Here is a 20,505-nt window from a genome sequence, read left to right as displayed (position 1 = left end):
CTGAATCACAAAACATCTGTGCAAAGAGTCTGACCCTTTTAAACTTACATGGTCCCACCAGCTGCAGGAGGCGAGTCTGTTGAGGGTAAACATACCATAAAGAAACATGTTCTTCTGTCAGGCTGAGCTTCCTAGAGATCCAGCTATGTCCAGCTGTGTGCACACGGCACCGGTGTGGTGTTCACCTACGCTAAATAGGAACAACTAGAATGCACTTAAACATACGAGGACGATGGGATTGATAACAATAAAACTGGAGGTAAGAACCAAATGACTGGTTTAGATAAGCATCATAAATCTGACGTTGAAACATTAGTGATGATTCTAGATATGAGTAGTTTTATAATGTCAGGAGCTGCTGAAGAAAAGGTGACCAACACCTATATGCAGTGGATGGTGTTGGTATGTAAAAATATTGTGTGAAGTATAATATAAACATAGCATTATGTATATACAGTATATGTATAAAAAAGGACCAAAAAGCAGCCTTCTGAGTAATCGACACAGAGTAAACTGCAACAAACGCACTCCACTTCAAGTGAAGGTTGCAGAAAGACATTAAACAACAAAGCCAGCCGGCCTCTTGATTCTTTTATTTACTGAAATCAAACGATGCAGCCTTCATCCCTAGTAGGCCTGAATAACAAGGACGCTGCTGAAAGTCAAAATGCTTTCAACAAATTTTCAACCTTGATTGGAAGTCAAGAGCACAGTCATCAAATAAAGGTCTTACAGAACTCCCACCACTACCAGAGGTCTCTGAAGTCCTTATGCACACGCTGTCTCCAAAAGTGCGAAGCTGACTGGTCGTCTGCAGGCTTTGAGCTTTTTTTTGAAGTTGATAAATGACAGAAATGGGTCTTGTTGAAAGGGCATTACGTTTTCAACCACTGGTCTGATATGATGAATGTCATCTTTAAATCTATTTCTCCTCTGGTGCTGCAGACTCAGGCTTGTTATACTCACATTTGTAGCCACTAAGTAAAATATAAAAACCTACGAACACAATGTATTTAATGTTCTGTTCAACGCTGAGCCAACCGTTATTATATTATATTTTGATTAATATGAGCGAAAAGGCCCAAGCACACAATCAAATAATTACTTCACATTTTACAGCTTGCTAGGCCCCGGCTCTAATTAGCATTTTAACTCATACCCTTAAAAAGAAACATCAACCATAAGTCAGTGTAGATCAAGGTGATGTGAGCAGTGAAAAAATAATTTGTACTGATGACAGAATATAGGGAATATTTATCAGCTTGCCATATGTAGAGATGGATCCAGATAGCAGGTGTGACTCCAGTAAAGGAAGCTGATGTGTGTTTGAAGTGTTCACTCATCTAGCATCTGATTCTGCTGCAGTTTCACATAAAAGTCTGAACCACCACCACCACCACCACCACCAACACCACCATCATCATCATCATCCGCTGCAAAAAGCTCACCTGAACTCCTCTGCTTATCACAAGCACCATTTCTGAAGCCTGAGGAAGTTGTAGCAGGGTGACAAACAGATTCATTTTCTATGATTTTATCTTCTCCCCCTGTGCACTGCTGAGTTTCACTTGCAGTTAGAGACGAGGTAGGCACTGTGCAAGTAGCACCTGCCTACTAAATGGAAGCCATAAGGCTGTACTCACTGAAGTGCAGATCTTATAGCCCACTCCAAAGTCGAATCGACACTGCTCGTCCATCGAGTAGTTGATTCCAGGAAGTTCAGGAAGTTGTGGCCAGTCGTGTTTGAAGGGGTCGTCCAGGAGACAGTCGTACGTGCTGTCGAGAAATGCAAAAAAGAATTGATGCTGGTGTCAAATACTGGGCAGAAAGTCAATATTTCATCCTGGCTAAGATAACTGCATAGAACTGTGGCTCTGTGGAGGATTTATTAACCTGAAATGCAGAAGAAATGCATTATTTTCTAATTTATTTATTACATTTATTTCATTTATTCACTTTCTATTTTAACTGTGTTTCCTGCACAGATGCTAAACCTCTAAGAATCAGACGGTTTGTTACCTCCTATTTCTTGCAGTGAAACATCTGCAGAATTTATTTTTTTTGACAATTATGAATTATTCAGCTTTTGTAGCCTTGCCTATCTTTATCTCTGCTCTGTATTCAGTATGCCCGAGCCTTGAGGTTGCATCACGCACTTCACTTTACCATCTAATTAATTTTATTTTTTAAAACAAAAAGTAGACACGCTTTAAAAATAGAACGCTGATAAAATGCATTTGATTTAACATTTGGTTTGGGTTGTAAGTGAGCGGCGTAACATTCCACAATCTAGTGTAGTAATTGCCGACTTGTTTACAGATGCACTGCTTCTCAACTTGAATGCTGCACGAGGCTTTCAGAGAAAATCTATAACAAGTTGCTTTCAAAAGCTTTCACGTTTATTATCCTACATTATCATTCTACAGGAACACTTTTCACATGACAGTAGGATTTTTCTCCTCATTGCACACACCCATAATAGCTGGGAGTTTAAAGAGAATACTGTATGGCGATTGATTGCACGTTGCCATTGTCCTTTTCTTTTTATGCCCTGTCAATAGATAGGCACCCACGCTCTACTGAACCTTCACCATCAGATATCGATTCTTTTATAGGCAAGTGGGAGACTCTATGTAAGTGAATCCACACGAGTAGAAGCCATGGATGCATGTAGTGTACTAGAGATAATGCTGTGTGAGTTAATGCGCTGTTTTGTTTGTTGACAGAAAGATAAATACCATTTAAATAATCTAAGTAATGTAGAGTGAAATGCATAAATAATGTAATGCAAGTATCCATAAGAAACAACATTTGCTTTTTTAAGATAACTGATGGCCATGTCTTCAGAGGAGGTTCACCGAACCCTCACATTTTTCACACTCATCCCTCAAAGTGGTTGCTAAATCAGTCTTTTCACTAACAGATGATGCTAAAGTAGGATGATAAATTTAAATAGCTCATAGCTGATGACGTCCTTTTGGACGTCTATTACAACATTTTAGATCTCCAGTAGAGATCAAGAACCAGATTAAACTCTATCTGGTATTAAATGAACAAATTTAGAGGACTGGTGCTTTCAGGTCAAAGGTGTTTTATTATAAATGTCTGTGACCCTCCAACCATCTTATATTTAACTCATTTTAGGTGACGGTGTACTTAGAGGTAGTAGAAGTACACACAGACAACAGTCGTGTAAAGTAAACTGCCGGCCTAAAAAAGTACTCGAGTAGAAGTAGCACTTAAAGTTCTGTAGTAGATACTGTAAATGTTTGGGTGTAGTCCAGATTTATTTAACATTCAAATGTGAAATCAAAGACATTGTTTTAGTAATTAATAAAAAAAAAAAATTAGGACAAAGATCTTTGTTACTGTGGAACAAAAGCAGGTGCTGGTAAAGTTGGAGCTGATGTTAATCACCTAATGTACTGACATGGTTAATCTGTAATAACAATTCATTGTTGATTATATTTTTAATTAAGAATTTTAATTTAGCTTGTAACTAAAGTCACATAAATGATGTGCGTTTTATTTTTCAACCACAGTCAAAATTTAACTATCTTAAATATTATTGTCAACAAATCTATCGAAGCAATACAACTGTTACAAGAACGTCATGTGTTTACTAGCATCATGCCACAGCGCCGACAACATGAACTGCGAACACGAACTCACTGGATGTATCTCTTCAGCTCCTGTCCGCTGCACATGGACCAGTGGTATCGATGGAAGGCCGCCTGCACCAGAGGAGCCATCACGCTTCCCATCGCGGTTTCATCCCCGCACCGGTTACCTTGGCCGTCGTGCTCCATGCCCAACCTGTGCCCACACGGACAGACAAGCAAATATTTACAGGCTTCATGATAAGAATATATAACAATATCCAAACAGTTAGGAAGTGTTCTTTATGCTCTAGTGGGACAAAGACAATAGAGCTTTACCTCTTTTGAAAAGTAATTGGACCCAGTGGACTAAGTTTGTAAAGCGAAGTTAAAGTAAAATTACAGTAACTGTTAATATCACACAACTTGTAACATACTCCTTCATAGCTATATGAATAGCTATGAAGAGTTGGTTCATTAAGAGGACAGATGGTTGGTGCTTCTGTGTTTTTGCAGCATGTGGCTCCTCTGGGCTTTTGCAATTATTATGCATCAGTTGTCATCCAGTCCTTTGCAAGAGCTGCCTCTCCTGTCAGACACATTACCCTTGTTTAAAAACAGCACAAACAAAATCATTGTTACCCTGTTGTTTAAACCCCAAACATGCTGATCAAGTCATTTTTTTGTCATCGTGACATTTTTTGTTCTTTATATTAAGGTCTTCTCTCCATGTGGGAGCAAAAATCTGCCTCCCTTCAGAAAACAAAGCAGATTTTTTATTTAAGTGTTGGCAACAGATGATAATTAGTGAGTTACTGAAGAGACCCTGTTGTCATTCAAGTGGCATAAATAATTAGTGTCAAATATTATCAGGTCACACAGTGGATCACATTTTCAGAAACCTTGTGGAGTGTTTTCTGTAATTAGGTTAGGTCTTCACAGTTCCAACACTACAGTCAATACTTAATTACGGTTTCTGGATCTGCGGTCACATGGTTAACTTGATGTATGGTTATGTCACGGTTAGACCGATATACAGAGGACCCTGAGAAAGGAATCATGAGAGGTTATCTAGAAACAAGGTGTGGCACATGTTGATTAAAGGTTCTGCTTGTTCAATTCTCCCCGCTGGATTGACGCTGCACGTCTGGGGAAATAATCCAATACCATCTCATGGCATCTTTGAGAAATGGCATTAAATAAAAAGGCCCTAACCATGGCAAACAGTTAATTGAAAACAAAGAGTACATGGCTTCTCTTTGGTTTTTTATCCTTCATTAGTGATCACAGAAGGCGTCATTGTTATGTCAAATACGGAGCCAGGAGATCACAGCTCATTTCATCACAGCAATGTAATTATTCCTGGTGTTGAAAAGGGATTGAGACGCCAGCTACACGGTGAGGGAGCGAACAGAGAGAGCAGGGAGGTCACGTTCTGAAACATTACATTTCTAAAATATTGTGATATAAAGGGGTTTGAAGTAAAAACGTCCTGCTAGTGGGGAAAAGAAGAAAGTGTTCAAAGCAGTCAGAGGCCAGATACATAAAACTCGACCGTGTGTAGATTCATGACTAAAATGCTGACGGCTCCAACATTTAGCAGATAATACAGAGGCTATTTCCTTTGACATATTATTATTGTCAGCTTTATGTGTTCCATAGACCACCCCTTCAATATCTCATTCATCATTAGCTTATTATCGACCTGTTGACCAATTATGCTGCAACTGTGTGCGGCCATCTAGAAAAAAGCCAAGACCCACAACAACATAAACAATCATAGGTCAAAGTGCAGTTGAAGTCATAAGAAGCCAAGTTGCAGAACTATACCGACACATTTCTAAAAAAAAAACAGGACAAACCTGAAACTTGAGGACTGGACCAGCCACGCGTACGGATTGTTTCTTGCACTAATTCTTATTTAGTCTGCAACAGTCAGGAAGGAGCAACAACAACACACTGAACAACCGATCAGTAATGTAGCTCTGGAGCAACTCCCCAGAGTTTTCTGGTACCAAAACAAACATGGACAACAACCAGCAGCTTGCACTGCCTCCAATTAGGCTGGCTGCCATGGTTCTTCAATTTGGTGTTGCAGAGTCCTTCGTTCTGTTGCCACAGTTCAGTCATTTTGTTCTCCATTTGAGTTGTCCAGTACACCCACACACAAACCATTTCATTTTATAGTTTTCTGCATTAATTTGTCATAAAATGTGATCTGATCTTTATCTAAGTCAAGTTTTAACAAATACAATGTGCCTAGAACAAAAACGCTTTCATGTCTTTAATGAGAACAACTATAAAAACATCATAGTGCTAGTGGAAAAAGGATGTGAATCTTTGGAATTATTAACAGATTTGATTGGGATGTTTTCATGATGATATGCTGTGGCCAGATGTAGTGTTTTTATTTCTTTTTATACAAATAGTTCAGTCTTAGTTTCATCCGTCCACAAACACTTTGCCAATATCACTGTGAATGTCAATGTGCTCTTTCACAAACAGGCGTGCAGCAATGTTCATTTGAGTAAGCTGCAGCTTCCTTTGTTGTGTCCTGCCGTAGAAACCCTGCTTGTTCAGTATTTTACCTACTATAGTATCATCAACACAGCATGTTCAAATGATGACTTCAAACCTTTAGCTGTCACTCGAGGTTCCTTCTTTACCTGATTAATGAGTTTGTTCTTAATAAAGACATGAAAGATCTGATTTGTTTTAGACACATATTTGACATTAATACATTTAATACTCTTGACTTAGGTGAAGATCAGATCCCATTTCATGACAAATTAATCAGAAAACCACAAAATTACAAAGGTTCACATACTATTTCTTGCCACTGTATTTTCTGGTTTGTCTCTCTTGGCTGACATATTCTGTATCCAGTGTCTGTCAACACCACTGTTTACCTGACTGCTTGTTTGTTGGGGTGTGTGTCCACATCCATCCAGTGTAAATCAAATAAACAAGCTCAGAAAGAGGACAAGAAATCCCACATAAGACTGAATGAGAAATGCAAACGTATCTTCCATTATCATCAGACACAAACATCCATCTCTGCACACTGTAATCTGCAGCGCTTCAATAGCTTGGCTCCGCTTCAGGCGGCCATTTATCTTCTCATCTCAGGAAACACTTCAGGTTTTTCAAACCGCCTCTTTTCTTCTCTTAGCTGATCTTCAGTTTAGCAGCTTAGCAGCTGTCAGTAGCTTTTCCTCCCTTTACAAGGATTATATCTTGAAATTAAATTCTTAGTAAGAGCACTAGAAAGTTGTGTGTTTGTGTGTGTGTGTGTGTGTGTGTGTGTGTGTATACACACATTGTTTCTTTATGATTTTTTGCTTCAGTCTACTGACTGAAGATAAAACTCTCTTCACTTGCCACCAGGTTCAGCTGCAGAGCAACAAATGAATGGCTGGATGATGTGGTGCATGGCTCTGAGACATTTCAGCAGGGTGGATCTTTGCTATTTCAGCTGGTTGACCCCGTCAGGCAGCTTCTCTGTTCCTCTAAAGGAAGCCGCTCCATTTTCAACAAGCTCAAAATGAAAAGAGGAACATAAACTGTAGAGTGTTAGGTTGCACCGCGCTCATATCTGCGATATTTATTTTAACCCGAGCTCAGTGTAAACTGATAATTCTTCATATGAGACGTCCAGACTCTGGCACCATCTCATGGTATTGACCATATTGAGCGGACCATCCTTTCCCCAGATTATAGACCCTAATCTCCTAAATGCTGACATCACACACTCCGGCTTTCATTACAAAGCCCATTTTGTATCTGAACCGACTCTGGGACAGTCTGTTCCTGTGTTTTTATTCATCCTCTTCTTACTGTAGCCGACATTTCAAAATTCACAATAACAAATATTAAACATTTGTGTTTTTTAGGGGGCAGTTCTATCAAAACATAGAAGACACTGCACAGTTTCAGTCTGATTTTAGCTCACTTCTGATTTGCGCCTGAGTGATTTTATAATAGAGCTGAATTTCAGCAGGACCAGTTCTCAGTTAGCCTGCAGTGTGAGCAGGATGTCGACACCTGAATCACAAACAATCCTGCTCTCGGAGCTGGATCTGACAAGTCACAAATGTCCAGTTCCACAACCTGTTTTCACCCCTAGCTGAGGAAGGAGAGATGGGTGGTTGAGTGGGAAGGCCGAGTAAATGACCAACTGTCAGCCGGTCCAGCGCACACAACTAGTGTAGTAGGCGACAAAGTGAGATGTCAGATATTATGAATTGTTTTCTCTATCGTGTCATCTCTGCCATGTGTACAGTCTCAATCAAAAGTGACTAGAGATGGAGAGTGTTAGTACACGATGTACAGTATACACAGTGCATACATTTCACACTGATGTCAAACACAGCAGATGACTTTGTGACTTTGCTGCATCTGCAGAAGAATTCATTTTATTATTCTGCAGCCGATGTTAAAAACCAACAAGAGTTTTTGCAGGCGCTGTGTAGTCCATACATTTAAAACTGATCCAGCATGTGAAGTGCTGTTGTACAACTTCCTCTACAATACCCATCAACAGTTCTCTTTGCTTTGATTTGTATTTTTTCCTTTTCTGTGCCACATAAATAAGCAAGGTAAGTTCAACCTGCACATTGTAATCATGCGCACGATTTGCCTTTCCATGCGGTGCGGCAGTTGCCTGGCAACATGACTTATCGTAATCTACCTGTTGTGCTTTAGTTTTTTTTACTTTTGTTAAAATAGTCCGACGTGTACTTTCAGTTTCTGCACTATTTGGCTCTGAAATTTGATCTTATTTGCAGCATCAGTAAGGATCATTCGCTTACTTTCCAACCAACATGTTGAATGTTTCATGTGTGTGTTCATTGAAAACATGAAAAATCTGAATTGTTAAACAGTGTAATCACCCTGTGTGTCTATAGTTGTGACTTGGATGAAGATCAGGTCACATTATGTGTCCAGTCGATGCAGGAAAGCAGATTTTTCTTGTCATTATATTTGCATTTCTAGGCTTCAGTCCATGTGGTGTTTTGTGAATTTTACTTGTTGACCATGTGCAGGGACAGGGGACAAGTCGTGACTGTGTCCTTGTGCTGCCGTACATGCGCTTCATAAACAAACTATGAAATTCAATTAAGGCCAACATGTTCGCTGTCAGAGCGTTCAAGATCAATCTGCTCAAAGGTCCCACATGTCGTTCGATATATGGCTCACGGGGGAGGAAAAAAAAGCCCCAGGAAGATGTTCACTCTTAGCATGTAAGATTAAGCTGAAGAACTATTACTTCCCTGCCCAACTGCATAGTGTCACCTTGGGAAGAGGAATGTGCGGGAAACCTAAAAAAGAGGAAGAACATAACAAGAGGAACCTACACGTGTCCCGTCTCGTGAGCCACAACAAACGCTGAGGAGAAGCCGTCTTCATGGTTGAGAGTGCAGCTCCGGACTGGGTGACACATTCCTGTGACCGGAGCGTAACCTGGTGGACACGAGGAGAGAGGATAAAGGTTAATTATAATGTTTAGTCAATTGAAGGACTTCTAGTCCCTGCTGGTGGAGCTTTGTAAGCGTGTCATTTCCCTCTATTTCTCGATCCACTATCAAATAAAAGACATCTCAGCTTGCACAAATTCTATTACCCTCCTTTGTAACGTAGTGGAGAAAGCATCACAGGGTGACGTCGTGGGTGCCTGAGCCAATAATAACAGACTTCCTGCTTGGTTAAATATCACTTGGACAGGAGGTTGACCCGAAACTTAACTAGGACAGATCTGTGTGTATTTCTGTCTGTCTTTGTGTGTCACATGTGCGTCATAATTGTGATGATACATGTAATCATAAGCTCAAAACAGGAAACGGATAATAAAATGTAACCACAGGGGGAGACACAGCAGGGAAGAAAGGAACTGTTGTATCTTTAGTCAGCCCCATGATTATTAATTATGATTCATTTTACTACTGTCCCATTATCCCCTACCACTGTTTATTTGCATGAAGTTCCATCATTTGTTACAGGCAGGCATTGGCATTAATGACCACCAGCTTGGAAGTTACAGATGGCATCACCCATCAACCTCAACTATGCCAAAATTAGAATAAACATGCGTTTACTCACTTAGTATCTGTGCTGCCGTTAGGTTCCTGTACTGATTTTCACAAAAACTGAGCCACACACTGCCAAGACAGACATTAGTCGATATAGATTGGAACAGCACGGCTAACTGTACATTTGGCACGGTACCACAAATAATGGCCTGTCCAGACTTTAAAATAAACTAATTGATCATTTGGACATCAAACCACACATCAAATCTATAAATGCGTCCTACCCACACGTTTTTATAATGAACCAGAATAAAAGAACTATATAAAAATGTGTGAATACATTTGAAATAAAATGAAAATGATGCTGTTTTTTGTTGTTAGCAGAGAGCAATTATATTCTATTATATTCTGAAGGGATTAGACTTTAAAAAATAAGCCCACCTGTCAATAAAAGGCTAAAGTAAACATTTGGAAATCAATTAGACTCTATTGAACGAAAAGTTAAAACCAACAAACACCAACAACAGAACTGAAGAACTGGAATGACCCTGCTCTGTGGCGTCCAGGGGGGAAACCACTCACTCAGACGCTCTCATTGCTTCCTCAGACAAACATAATTGACTCTTCATGCATAATTTGTGTATAAGCCACCCTGGGAGATCGAGGGGTGACAGAGGGCACTTCAAAACCTAGTGTTGTCCCCCTTGAATTTATGACTTGGGTATTTGATTTGCCTCTTTTGGTCCAGCTGCCATAATCTAGATTACTGAGTTCTGAGTTATTATGTCCAGATTAAGTCATCTGATGGACCATTTCCACCGATACCATGTGCTCACATGAAAAGCTGCAGCAGAGAACAAGTCCAGATCATAATGTTAGCGTTAACCACTGATAACATAAACCAGACATAAACATAAATCAATTCATAATCCCGATTTGTACTTTTCTGTCTAACGTTGCACAACATTATGTCTGAATATCTTCACATCAAGTTTTCAAAGTGTAATTTCAATACTTGTCACAGCGACCACGGCAGCTAAGAGTCTATTTCATGGGTTTATCCAGAAGTGTGAGCACAGTCCATGTTCCATTTCATTACCTACACCAAGCATCCTGCAGAGGGTCAGGTGGAAAGGGGGGGCGGCTGGAGCCAATTCTAGCTGTCACTGTAAGACCCCCGGCAAACATTCACACCTACAAGCAAGTTAGAGTTGCCACTGAACTTCTGTGAATGTCTGACTCCACATACAGAGAGGCATCGTGTCAGTAAACCGCATTTGTACAGTATATTTATTATGCAAGAAAGATTTAGAAAAGTATGCAGATCAGACAGATAATACTCTGGGTTATTAAACATGCAAAGATTATGCAAACATGTGAGTCAGACAGAGCATCTAGTTGCCCAAAATGAACATTTAATACTGATCATCACTCCAGGAACACTGAACACATGAGAAGCCCTGATCTCACACACAGCTCCAACTACCAGGAAACAAGAAAGGAAAAACAGCTTGTTCAAAATATCAATGCCTCTGAAAGGTTTCAGAACAGAGAGAAGCTCATTTGAGAGCCCTTTATAGTGTGGATGAAGTTAAGAATATGTGGTAAATGGATGGCAAGTGTATTCTGAACAAAGTCCCTCAGTGTAATTTGCATAACACTGATTATTCTCTTATTCTCCTCTAGAGGTTGTTTGGGAAAGAGCATGCAACTCTCCAGGGAGGCTGCAGTCTCAATTAAAACTTTCTACACCCATTTGTCCTCTAATCAGCAGGCTTTGGGTTTGCAAAAAAAAGGGACACAAAAAACTCACAGAAATGTAAGATACATGTTTGAAATTCTAATTTGGAGGGAGAGAGTACAAAATAGAATATAATTATAAAAATGAGATGAACATACAGTACTGTGCAAAAATGTTTTGTACTCTCTTATGAACGATGACCAGTATTTATTTCTCTCTCTGATTTCTTGGCTTTTGCCTTTGCACAAAAAAACATTTCTGCTCAAGCTTCTTCTTTAGGCTGCGGAAGGACCGACTTGGCATCCACATGAAGCTGCCAGATGCTGAACCAGGTCCTTGCAGGACTTCTGATCTCTTTTAAAGAAGAAACTCTGGGAAACTTCTCATCAGATCTTCCACTTTTTTCCTTGACCTTTCCAGAGTCCTCTACAGAGGTCACACTTATTATTTGTCACTTTAGCCACATAATGTTGATAAACAAACATGTTTATTCTGATATATATATATATTTTTTTAAGTACTGTGAACATATTTCCTATGTACACTAGCTGTATTCTAATCAAGTGACTACAATATAAATAGGTATGTAGTTATAATAGTACTGTATATTATAAAATGAGGTGAACACACTGAGGCTAATCTGAATCCAAAACAGACAAAATAGTGCTGCTGCAAATCAATGTACAGCAAATATTTCACCACCGTAGATGAGCTTGGCTGTCATAATATACACACGGGTAAGATGTGTATTTTAGTTATTTATGTTAGATTTGCAAAATTCACTTGAGAGTTCCTTACTAAGATACTCCATTTATGCAGTTTGTTTTTAATTGGACATCATGAGAATTCAGTGGATGGGTCTGAATGGATTACAAAGATATTAAACCGCGACAGATTTGCTCTGAATGCAACTTCTGCCACCACTATTACTATAGCTGACGCACCTCACACACCTGCAATCAGCATAAGCAGAAAACACCTAACTGATACAAACTACTAATGAACATAATTAAAATGCTGCTGGACAATCTACTAGTTGCAGATAGATTTTTTTGCTTGCTTTTTCAAGCTAATGTGGGGAAAAAAAGCCAGTTGATGTTACTCATGTAACTGCTTTTGATTAATTTTACTTATCTTTGTTGCTTTAAATTCTTTATCTTACTTTGTTTTTTAGTGGGAAAAAACATAGCTATTCGAAATCTGACCTCAAATTGATGCAGAATCAGGGCTTGGCATATATAAAAAACTTATAATATAGCAGAATTTCTCTCACAAGAAGCCTTTTCACTGACATTTAACTGAGTTAGAACAATTTTTTTTCTACTTTTCTACCAATGATTTAATCAGTGTCAGGTCCAAAGACCTGGAAGTGCTCCAACTGTCAGTCAAATCTGAAAACTATTGGGACCTGACTTGAAATACCCTGAAACAGGCTACTGTTACTTTATGCACTCTGAAACTCTCTAAAGTTATAGTGTAATGGAAAGTATTAAATGTGTGTAAGTTTTTTTAATCCTATCTTTTACTCTCTTAGTTTAGCTTTGTACAGCATTTAAATAGATGACATCCATCATGATAAATCACTTAATGCCTCTCTAGTTTCAACAGTCCACATGTCCTCATACCTAAAGACGTAACAAAGACAACTCTCACCTCATCTGCCACCATATGATTAAAGAATGCATAAGTTCCAATTATAGGTTGTCAAAAGACCCGGGTTGTGGTTTTGTATATGTTCGTGTTATTTCTACTGTGTGAAGAAGTAAAGGGCACCTGATGTTTATTAGTCAATTAACTTCTCATATGTGTAGATTCACTTGTGGATTCAGAGTACACTGTCCAACCTTCACCGTCTGTAGGGTGGAACCTGGTGACCCGCTTCATTTATTTCAACCTCGGAAAAATTATTCTGTTTCAAAAAATGTCACACACATGCCTAATGGCATGCTGGCGATGCTTTAGTTTGGCTTTGATTGTCAAAATGGCTCAAGGGAGGACTGCAGAAAGGTGATTGTCGTTGTCGCCAGAAATCATTGAAGCAATTCTGCCCTTGACTACTGGAGTCCTACAGGAGGCCATGAAGCCAATCATGTCTTAATGCCCTTGTTGACAACAAAGTAAACGGATGCTGCTTGGTGTGGGAATGGTCCTATTTGACTGATTTTCAACAAAAAAGGAAGCAGCTATTAGTTCATGTCTCCCAATAGATTGTAGCTTGAAATTGATGAAACACAGCAGCAACAATATACAACATAAAATATTGACTTTTCATTTTCACTCATAAATCTGCAATACAAACGACCTGCCACTAAGCTTACCAATAAACTGAACAATTCAATTTAACAATTCATTTTTCTCTACACTTTTCTTAGGTGTGATGGTGCATGGAGTATGAAAGCCCTTAGGAAATAATGAATGGGATCTTCAAAGACTTGGGCTTTGCACAGAAATAAAAGGAAGACTATTTAGTATAATCTGTGATTATAATACTTTAGTAAGTTTGTTCAGTGGAGTCTTTATTCCCAAAATCAAAGTGAACTTAAAACACAAGCCATGCAGAACATGTTTCTACCTCTTTCTTGATATTCATCAGTAAAAGACAACCAGTAAGACTTGGCCTGGTTAGTTTGCTACTCACATCTTGCATAGAGAGATTCATACATAAAATCAAAACAAGTGTAACTGGGATGTAATTCTAAATATGTTCTAAACGCTTCTTTTTACAAAAGCAAGTAATTGCAGGTCATCTTTATTTCACTGTAGTAAATAAAAAAATCTAAATTAGAAATTCCAAGAAGGAACGTGATCTTCTAATGAAAAGATAATAACAGCAGAAATGTGTCAGAGAATGGGTAAGTGCTCCTACAGAAGCTCGGTATTTATGTTAAATGATGTTTCAACCTATCGTTTACCCCCAGAGAGGGGTATAGGACCAGGCCATCATCAGTCTCCAGGCCCCATAATAAGCAACACCACTTTACAGCTCTAATCTACTGTACAATGGGTGTGATGGAAAGCACATCCCGTGGTTTCACAGATACCATTACTGTTTTAACCCAGTGACTAAAATAGCCGCTGGATGCACTGGTCAGAATGGTACCATGAATACCACTAAGCAGCTTTCTAACCTGTCCTCACTGTCCTAAAGATGGACCAGTTATACTGACAGGACTAAAAATACACCAGTTGTAAGACCTCTGGCTACATGATCCATTTTACTGTCTCCAAAATAAATCCTGTCTGAGAGTACAGGTAAGTCTAGCTCTAGGGTCATCAGGTGGGCACAAGCAACTAGGCCACTGAACAAGCTAGCCAGCCTGACAACAGACAGGTTAGCAAGGAAATACACTTCCTGAGCCATCAAGCATTTCAAACAAACCAGCCAGACCTCTTCTGCTACCACCTGTTACCAGCCAGGACAAACATCATGCTAACCAGCATGCTGCCAACAAGCCAATCCATCTACGCTACCTCATCACAGCACATTTCAACCTATCTGTCTTTGCCCCAGTCACACATCAGTCACACATCTTTGTTCTAGTCCACAGGTATTCACAGCCACTTTCTTCACTTCTGACCCTGTTCCTAACCCTAACCCTTGTTTCTCCTTGACTTAGATTTTGTTTGCTTGCCTTGTTCCTCCCTTGTAAGTCGCTTTGGATAAAAGCGTCTGCTAAAAGACTAAATGTAAATGTAAACCCTTTATTACCTGCCTTAGGCTCCGCCCTTTTACACCTAACATAGTCTAACTTAGTTAACAGAGGAAAAATAAATGACTTTCCAACAGGTCTCCTATTTATTGAACTGTCAGCCTCACAAAATACATTTACATCCCACTACTACTGAAACGAACATTGTCATATTTCAGTTAATAATAAAAACCGTTTTATAAGCTGTAAAAGAAAATGACTCAATTATTCAGCTTCACGTTTTAAATCTTGGTACCGTAGAGCTCCTGATTATTAACTGTGAAGCACTAGACAGAGGAAATTGGCACAACAAACAAGACTACAGCACTGTGAGTGACAGCAGGTAAAAAACAAATATTGGTTTGGTGATTTTAATCTTGTCGGTAAATGTTGTGATGCAGCTTTAAACTTTTTTAGATGCAGATCACCACTGCAGGAAATACATTGCTTACTACGATCGAAATATGAAAACATTCACCTTTTCACTACCTTTCTATCTGTGCCAGGCTCAGCTGGGAGATAACAATTCTTGGAGCCTTTAATCATGTTAATAGCTGCAGTTCTTCATATACAGGGCGGTAGTGAAGTGAAGATGAAGATAAAAGGTTTTTGTGTGTATGGAAAACAGTACAGTACAGTAGTACCACATTATTTCAATTACACAGTAGTATGCAGACATGCACTGAATGATAATTATGCATGCAGTGTCAGTGTGTGTCACTGAACCATTTCTATGTGTTGCTAATTGGATCAAATCAAATCCCTCAGCATGGGGGTAGCCTCACGATGAACCTACTACACCATGCAATGTCTCGCAAGCTGTTGTGCAAAGACGTTTTTTTACGATTAATGGCTGATTAGTCCAAATTTTCTATTGGTGAGCCTAAAAATACATACAATACTTATACGTATGAATGTATAAATGTTATTAATACTACCATGTTTATGCCAATGACAGCCTCTAACCAGTCCTGTGTAATTACTGATTCACAGGCCAACAAAGCAACTCTGACCTTCTGAAGCGTGGACGGCCTCGGATCACATGTTCTTGGTTTATCCCTCATTGATTGTCAACTGTCTGTGGGTTTGACACTAGTCATCAGCCAATTTCTTCTGCATCCAATTTGTTTGCAGGTACCAGTTTTCATTTTATACCTTTATGCGCAGTATTTACATGAGGGGCTGTATTACTGTGACACGTGGGTTGTTTTAATACACACAGATTCTTGTCTTATGCAGTTTAACACAATATAAACACATTACTAACTACTGTAACTAAAGTGCTGTGAACCAAGTTTTAATAACCTGTCATCTGAAGAGTTCGGAGACTCTAGCAGTTGAGTCTGATAGAAGTGGCGTTTAAGCGTAATAGCATTTGTTAACAACACCTGAAAGCTGTAAGTGACAGATCTGATTAAATATAAGAGCTGGTTTAATGACTTGTCTGCTTGCTGCTTTTCTTTCTTTCTTCTAGGCTCAACACAACAGCAACATCTGCACCATTTGCAATAATTTACCCCCACCTGATGCTCAAATTACACCACTGTTTTATACCCATTACATTTTGTGTTTCAGGGTAGTTTCTCTCTAAATGACTCAGATAATGTTGTCATTCTGAACAAAGAACAATGTAGATGAATATTTTATTGTTATTATCACACACACTAGCAAGGGGGCTCAGAATTTGTCGAATTAATGGCAGCACCTATTCACTTGTCTGCAACATGCCTGTGAACTCCACCTTATTAATTTATTCTCTTTTGTCAAGGCATAAGCAGATTAGCAAAACCCAAAGTACACAGTTTTTGCTTCTAAGTGGAAAAAAAAAAACACTTCAGAGGAGCAAATCCAACACCATAAAGTTGAATGGGCCTTTAATAGTGCTGACTTTGGACAGTTAGTGCCAAGTTGCCTCATTGTTTCAGTTTGGGGCCTATGGAGAGAATAAGAAGCAGAGCGAATGATAATCGATATCTGGCAGCCAGTGCAAATTGGCTTGAGCCTCCAGACTTCTCAATGTCTTCGTCCACAAGAATAGATTTTAAGTAAAGGTGCCAAATAAGAAACACAAAAGTGATTTGGGGTGTTACCACTGGAGCATCAATTGAACTGCGTGAGCTCGATAAAGGTGACAAAGAGGTTTTTGATTGATCCTGCTCATTTTTCTTAATCAGATCAAATTACTTTTTTACCTCAAAAACCAAAGGACCAAAGAAATGAATTATGTTAAACAGTGAAACACCAGGAATTGTATGACTCGTCGATTTTGAGTAATCTGTTAAAATTAATCAGTAATGTCAAGAATACACTGCAGAAAGAGTAGGTTGGTATCTTGCACTGCTTTTATTGCTGCTGTTACTCATGTAACTGTTAGCAGTTACCACACAGGTCAAAATTCTGCAGGCACATTCTCGTTTGAACCATATCAGTGTACAGTCTGGGGCCTTACCTTGCATCCCTGTGGGGCCGAAGCCTTGACGCGTGAGGAAAATTGCGTGGTCGTGGTGTTCGGCGTGATCAGGGTCGCCTTTCTGCTGCACAAATGCCCAGCGACACACATTCTCCAGGCTGCGTGACGGGTTGCCTCTTTCAATGAGGCTGATGGACTGACGGGAGAAAGGCAGAGAGGGAGAAATGCTTACTACTGATCCTTGATGGTGTAAATGAACAGGATTCTGTCAGCAGCCGTCAAAACTGCTAGATTGTTGATGACACGTATCAGTGGTATTCACTGTAGACACAGATTGAACATGAAGCTTCTGGGGTGACAATAAACGCAAAGCAAACTGAGTTCTCTCTCTATAATCTAGAGAAAGAATACCAGGAAACACAAATCAGTGGAGACTATTTTCTCATTTATGCCTTTTATACGCTCTTGTTTTGGATCATTGTCAATCATATTTAAAAAAACTAAACAAAACCAGGCTTGTTAATGTTTAAACATTGGGAGTTTACCAGCATCCTTAAAGCTACAGAGTTCTGTTTAATCAAACTGGCATAATGAAATAAATAATCATGTTTTTTTTTCTGGCAACAATCTTATATTGCAGATTGGCTGTATGTCCTCTTCTCCATCAGCCTCTGTCGTCTGGACCAATTGTCTGCTTAAAGTTCACAAAGGTTGTACTAGATATGAAATGAAACCTGTGGCTACAAGTAATTCAGAAGCTAAATTTGTGGATTTTAACTTCTAATTGTCTTAATCATCTGAACATTATGTATATGCTTAGATTAGTTACAGTGTTGTACAACAGTATTCAGTTGGGCATCATGTTTTCTACTGGCATCGTCATTTTCCATTTCAGTTCTCGTTAAATCCTGCGTTAGATTCAGGTTTATTTTCTTGTATCTCTGTGTTTACTGACTTGTATCTTTTCACTGATTTTTATCAAATACTGCACCTTTCACAATTGATCAATATTTGTCTTTTCCCTTTGTGTTTAGTGGCTTCTTATTGTAGCTGTGGAACTACCTGTGTAGTTACGCATACAGAGTGTTTTTTTTCTCATCCTTTGGGAACCGAATGCAATTTTTTATTTTACAAAGTGCTGGTTGAAATAACTAAATGAATCAATAATGAGATAAACACGAGTTACAGCAATTTTACAAGGACTTTGATTTTGCCACAGAGACATCGAGGCAGCTTCTCTGCAACCATCTCAGCATTTCCTGACACTCAGATGCAGTTGATTCTTATCCCCCACACACCCATTATCTTGCACTCTAGGTGGCAAACTCTGCCCCGTCTCCGATTTTGTCATTTTCTGTTATTTGCCTGCATTTCAAAAACAAGGAAAATGAATAGAAACAGACTGCGAAATCTCACCTTAGCATACCCCAGCATAATCATCCTCACCAGGACCACATTGATGTGCACTCCCAGCGACTCATCATGGTAAATCTCGTTCACCTGAGAACCAGAGGGAAGACATTAGCAATCAGAGGGACTTTCAACAGCTCACATAAATAGCACTGCATTGAAGGCATCTGCGTCACGGTCACGTTAAACTGCTCATCTTGTTAATTCTGGGCTTCTACTTTCCACTCATCAGTGGAAGAGAGCGGGAGAAACAAACCATTCTTAACAAATCACTCCATGAATGACTGTAATCACAGGCCGGTGCAACCACTATTTTCTGGCAATCTGAGTCACTAAACACAGGGAGGACGAGCAACCTATCATGTTTTGTGTTTCCTGTCAAACAGTAGGAACCCAAAATAAAATAAAATAGATAAATAAATAAAAACAAAACAAGGATGTCAACATTAGCACTTAAATATTAATGCCTGCAGCTTGTGCACTTGCACATTTTGTATAGGATCTGGATTTACAAGCACAAGTATGTTGGTGATAAATGCAAAGATTATGTGGTACATGGTGTTTTTGTAAGGACAGGAAAAGCGAAATAGTGCCTTTAAAATGATGAAAGACCAAACAGAAATAAACAGATGCACAGACAAAGAAAGATAGAGCAAAGTGTTTGATAGAGGCTTTTAGTATTCAGACCGCAGCTTCTGCAGTAATGTAAAGAGAACTGTGAGAGTCAGCAAGCCCAGGCAGTGAAGGATCCTCCACAGGTAGCCTCACTAACATTTTCCACCTGCTTAAATTTGAAGGAAAAGGTAATGTGATTTTTCTTTTCTTTTCTCCTCCAAGAGCACACTCTCCAGCTGAGGCCCCATTTTTTAGCAGTCCACAAACAGCTTTCCCGACAATATTAGCTTCCAGAGCGTGTTTTTAATCAGTAAGAGGGATCAAATTTCCCCTTTCGCTCACTGTCTATCTGTGTGCATCTGGAATTTATTAAATACTCCATGTGCATGTTCACCTATCTACCTGAAGGTGCAGAGCATATGAGCCTGTCACTTAAGTTTCTTTTATTTCCCCCAAATCTTTGAGACACTTAACCTTAGTGTGACAATATCCAAATTTAAGATAAAGCAATAAAGACAAGAAAAATAATATTACTGTACTATATTATATTATATTATTATATTTATTACTGATCACAAGGATCCAGCCAGCAGAACAAATTCACCTTTAACAACATCAATTACATATTGGTGGAGTAAAAGTGGCAAGTGTCAGCTTGTTAAAGCCGACACGTACACCTGCATGAATTTAATTGGCTGCTGGACGCCTGAAAGCCAGTCAGCTAAGGAATCACAACCTCTGCCCTAAGTAATGCAAAGAACCTCTTGTTATTGGACACCGTTTTATTTCACGAGACAGAAAACTGACTTTTATGATAATTCAGCTGAATATTTCTTTAGTAGGTAATATTAAGAAAACTTGTGTGATAGATAAATACTATGTGCTTTTATATCCTAATATTATACACTTTGTATTTTATTATTACAGTACTGTATAGTGTTTGCATATCACATATAGACCTTCTGCATATATACTACTGTACATATTCATACTTATCCCTATATTATATGCA

General features: G+C 39.0%; 1 protein-coding gene across 3 annotated transcripts in view; it reads right to left on the bottom strand.

Annotated features, from left to right (window-relative positions):
• Positions 1-20,505, bottom strand: part of adamts3 (ADAM metallopeptidase with thrombospondin type 1 motif, 3) — a 100,537-nt gene that overhangs the window by 34,286 nt on the left and 45,746 nt on the right. For all 3 annotated transcript variants that reach the window (XM_026343581.1, XM_026343582.1, XM_026343583.1), the window contains exons 6-10: positions 18,885-18,968; positions 17,508-17,664; positions 8,957-9,062; positions 3,673-3,816; positions 1,644-1,776 (exon numbers count right to left, since the gene is read on the bottom strand). In XM_026343581.1, coding sequence (XP_026199366.1) covers positions 1,644-1,776; positions 3,673-3,816; positions 8,957-9,062; positions 17,508-17,664; positions 18,885-18,968 — 624 coding nt within the window. The remainder of the gene's footprint in view (positions 1-1,643; positions 1,777-3,672; positions 3,817-8,956; positions 9,063-17,507; positions 17,665-18,884; positions 18,969-20,505) is intronic.

Source organism: Anabas testudineus, chromosome 9 (genome assembly GCF_900324465.2).
Source record: "Anabas testudineus chromosome 9, fAnaTes1.2, whole genome shotgun sequence".
Lineage (NCBI taxonomy): Eukaryota > Metazoa > Chordata > Actinopteri > Anabantiformes > Anabantidae > Anabas > Anabas testudineus.
The sequence above is the reverse complement of the archived record's forward strand: the minus strand, read 5'-3'. Positions and strand labels throughout refer to the sequence as shown.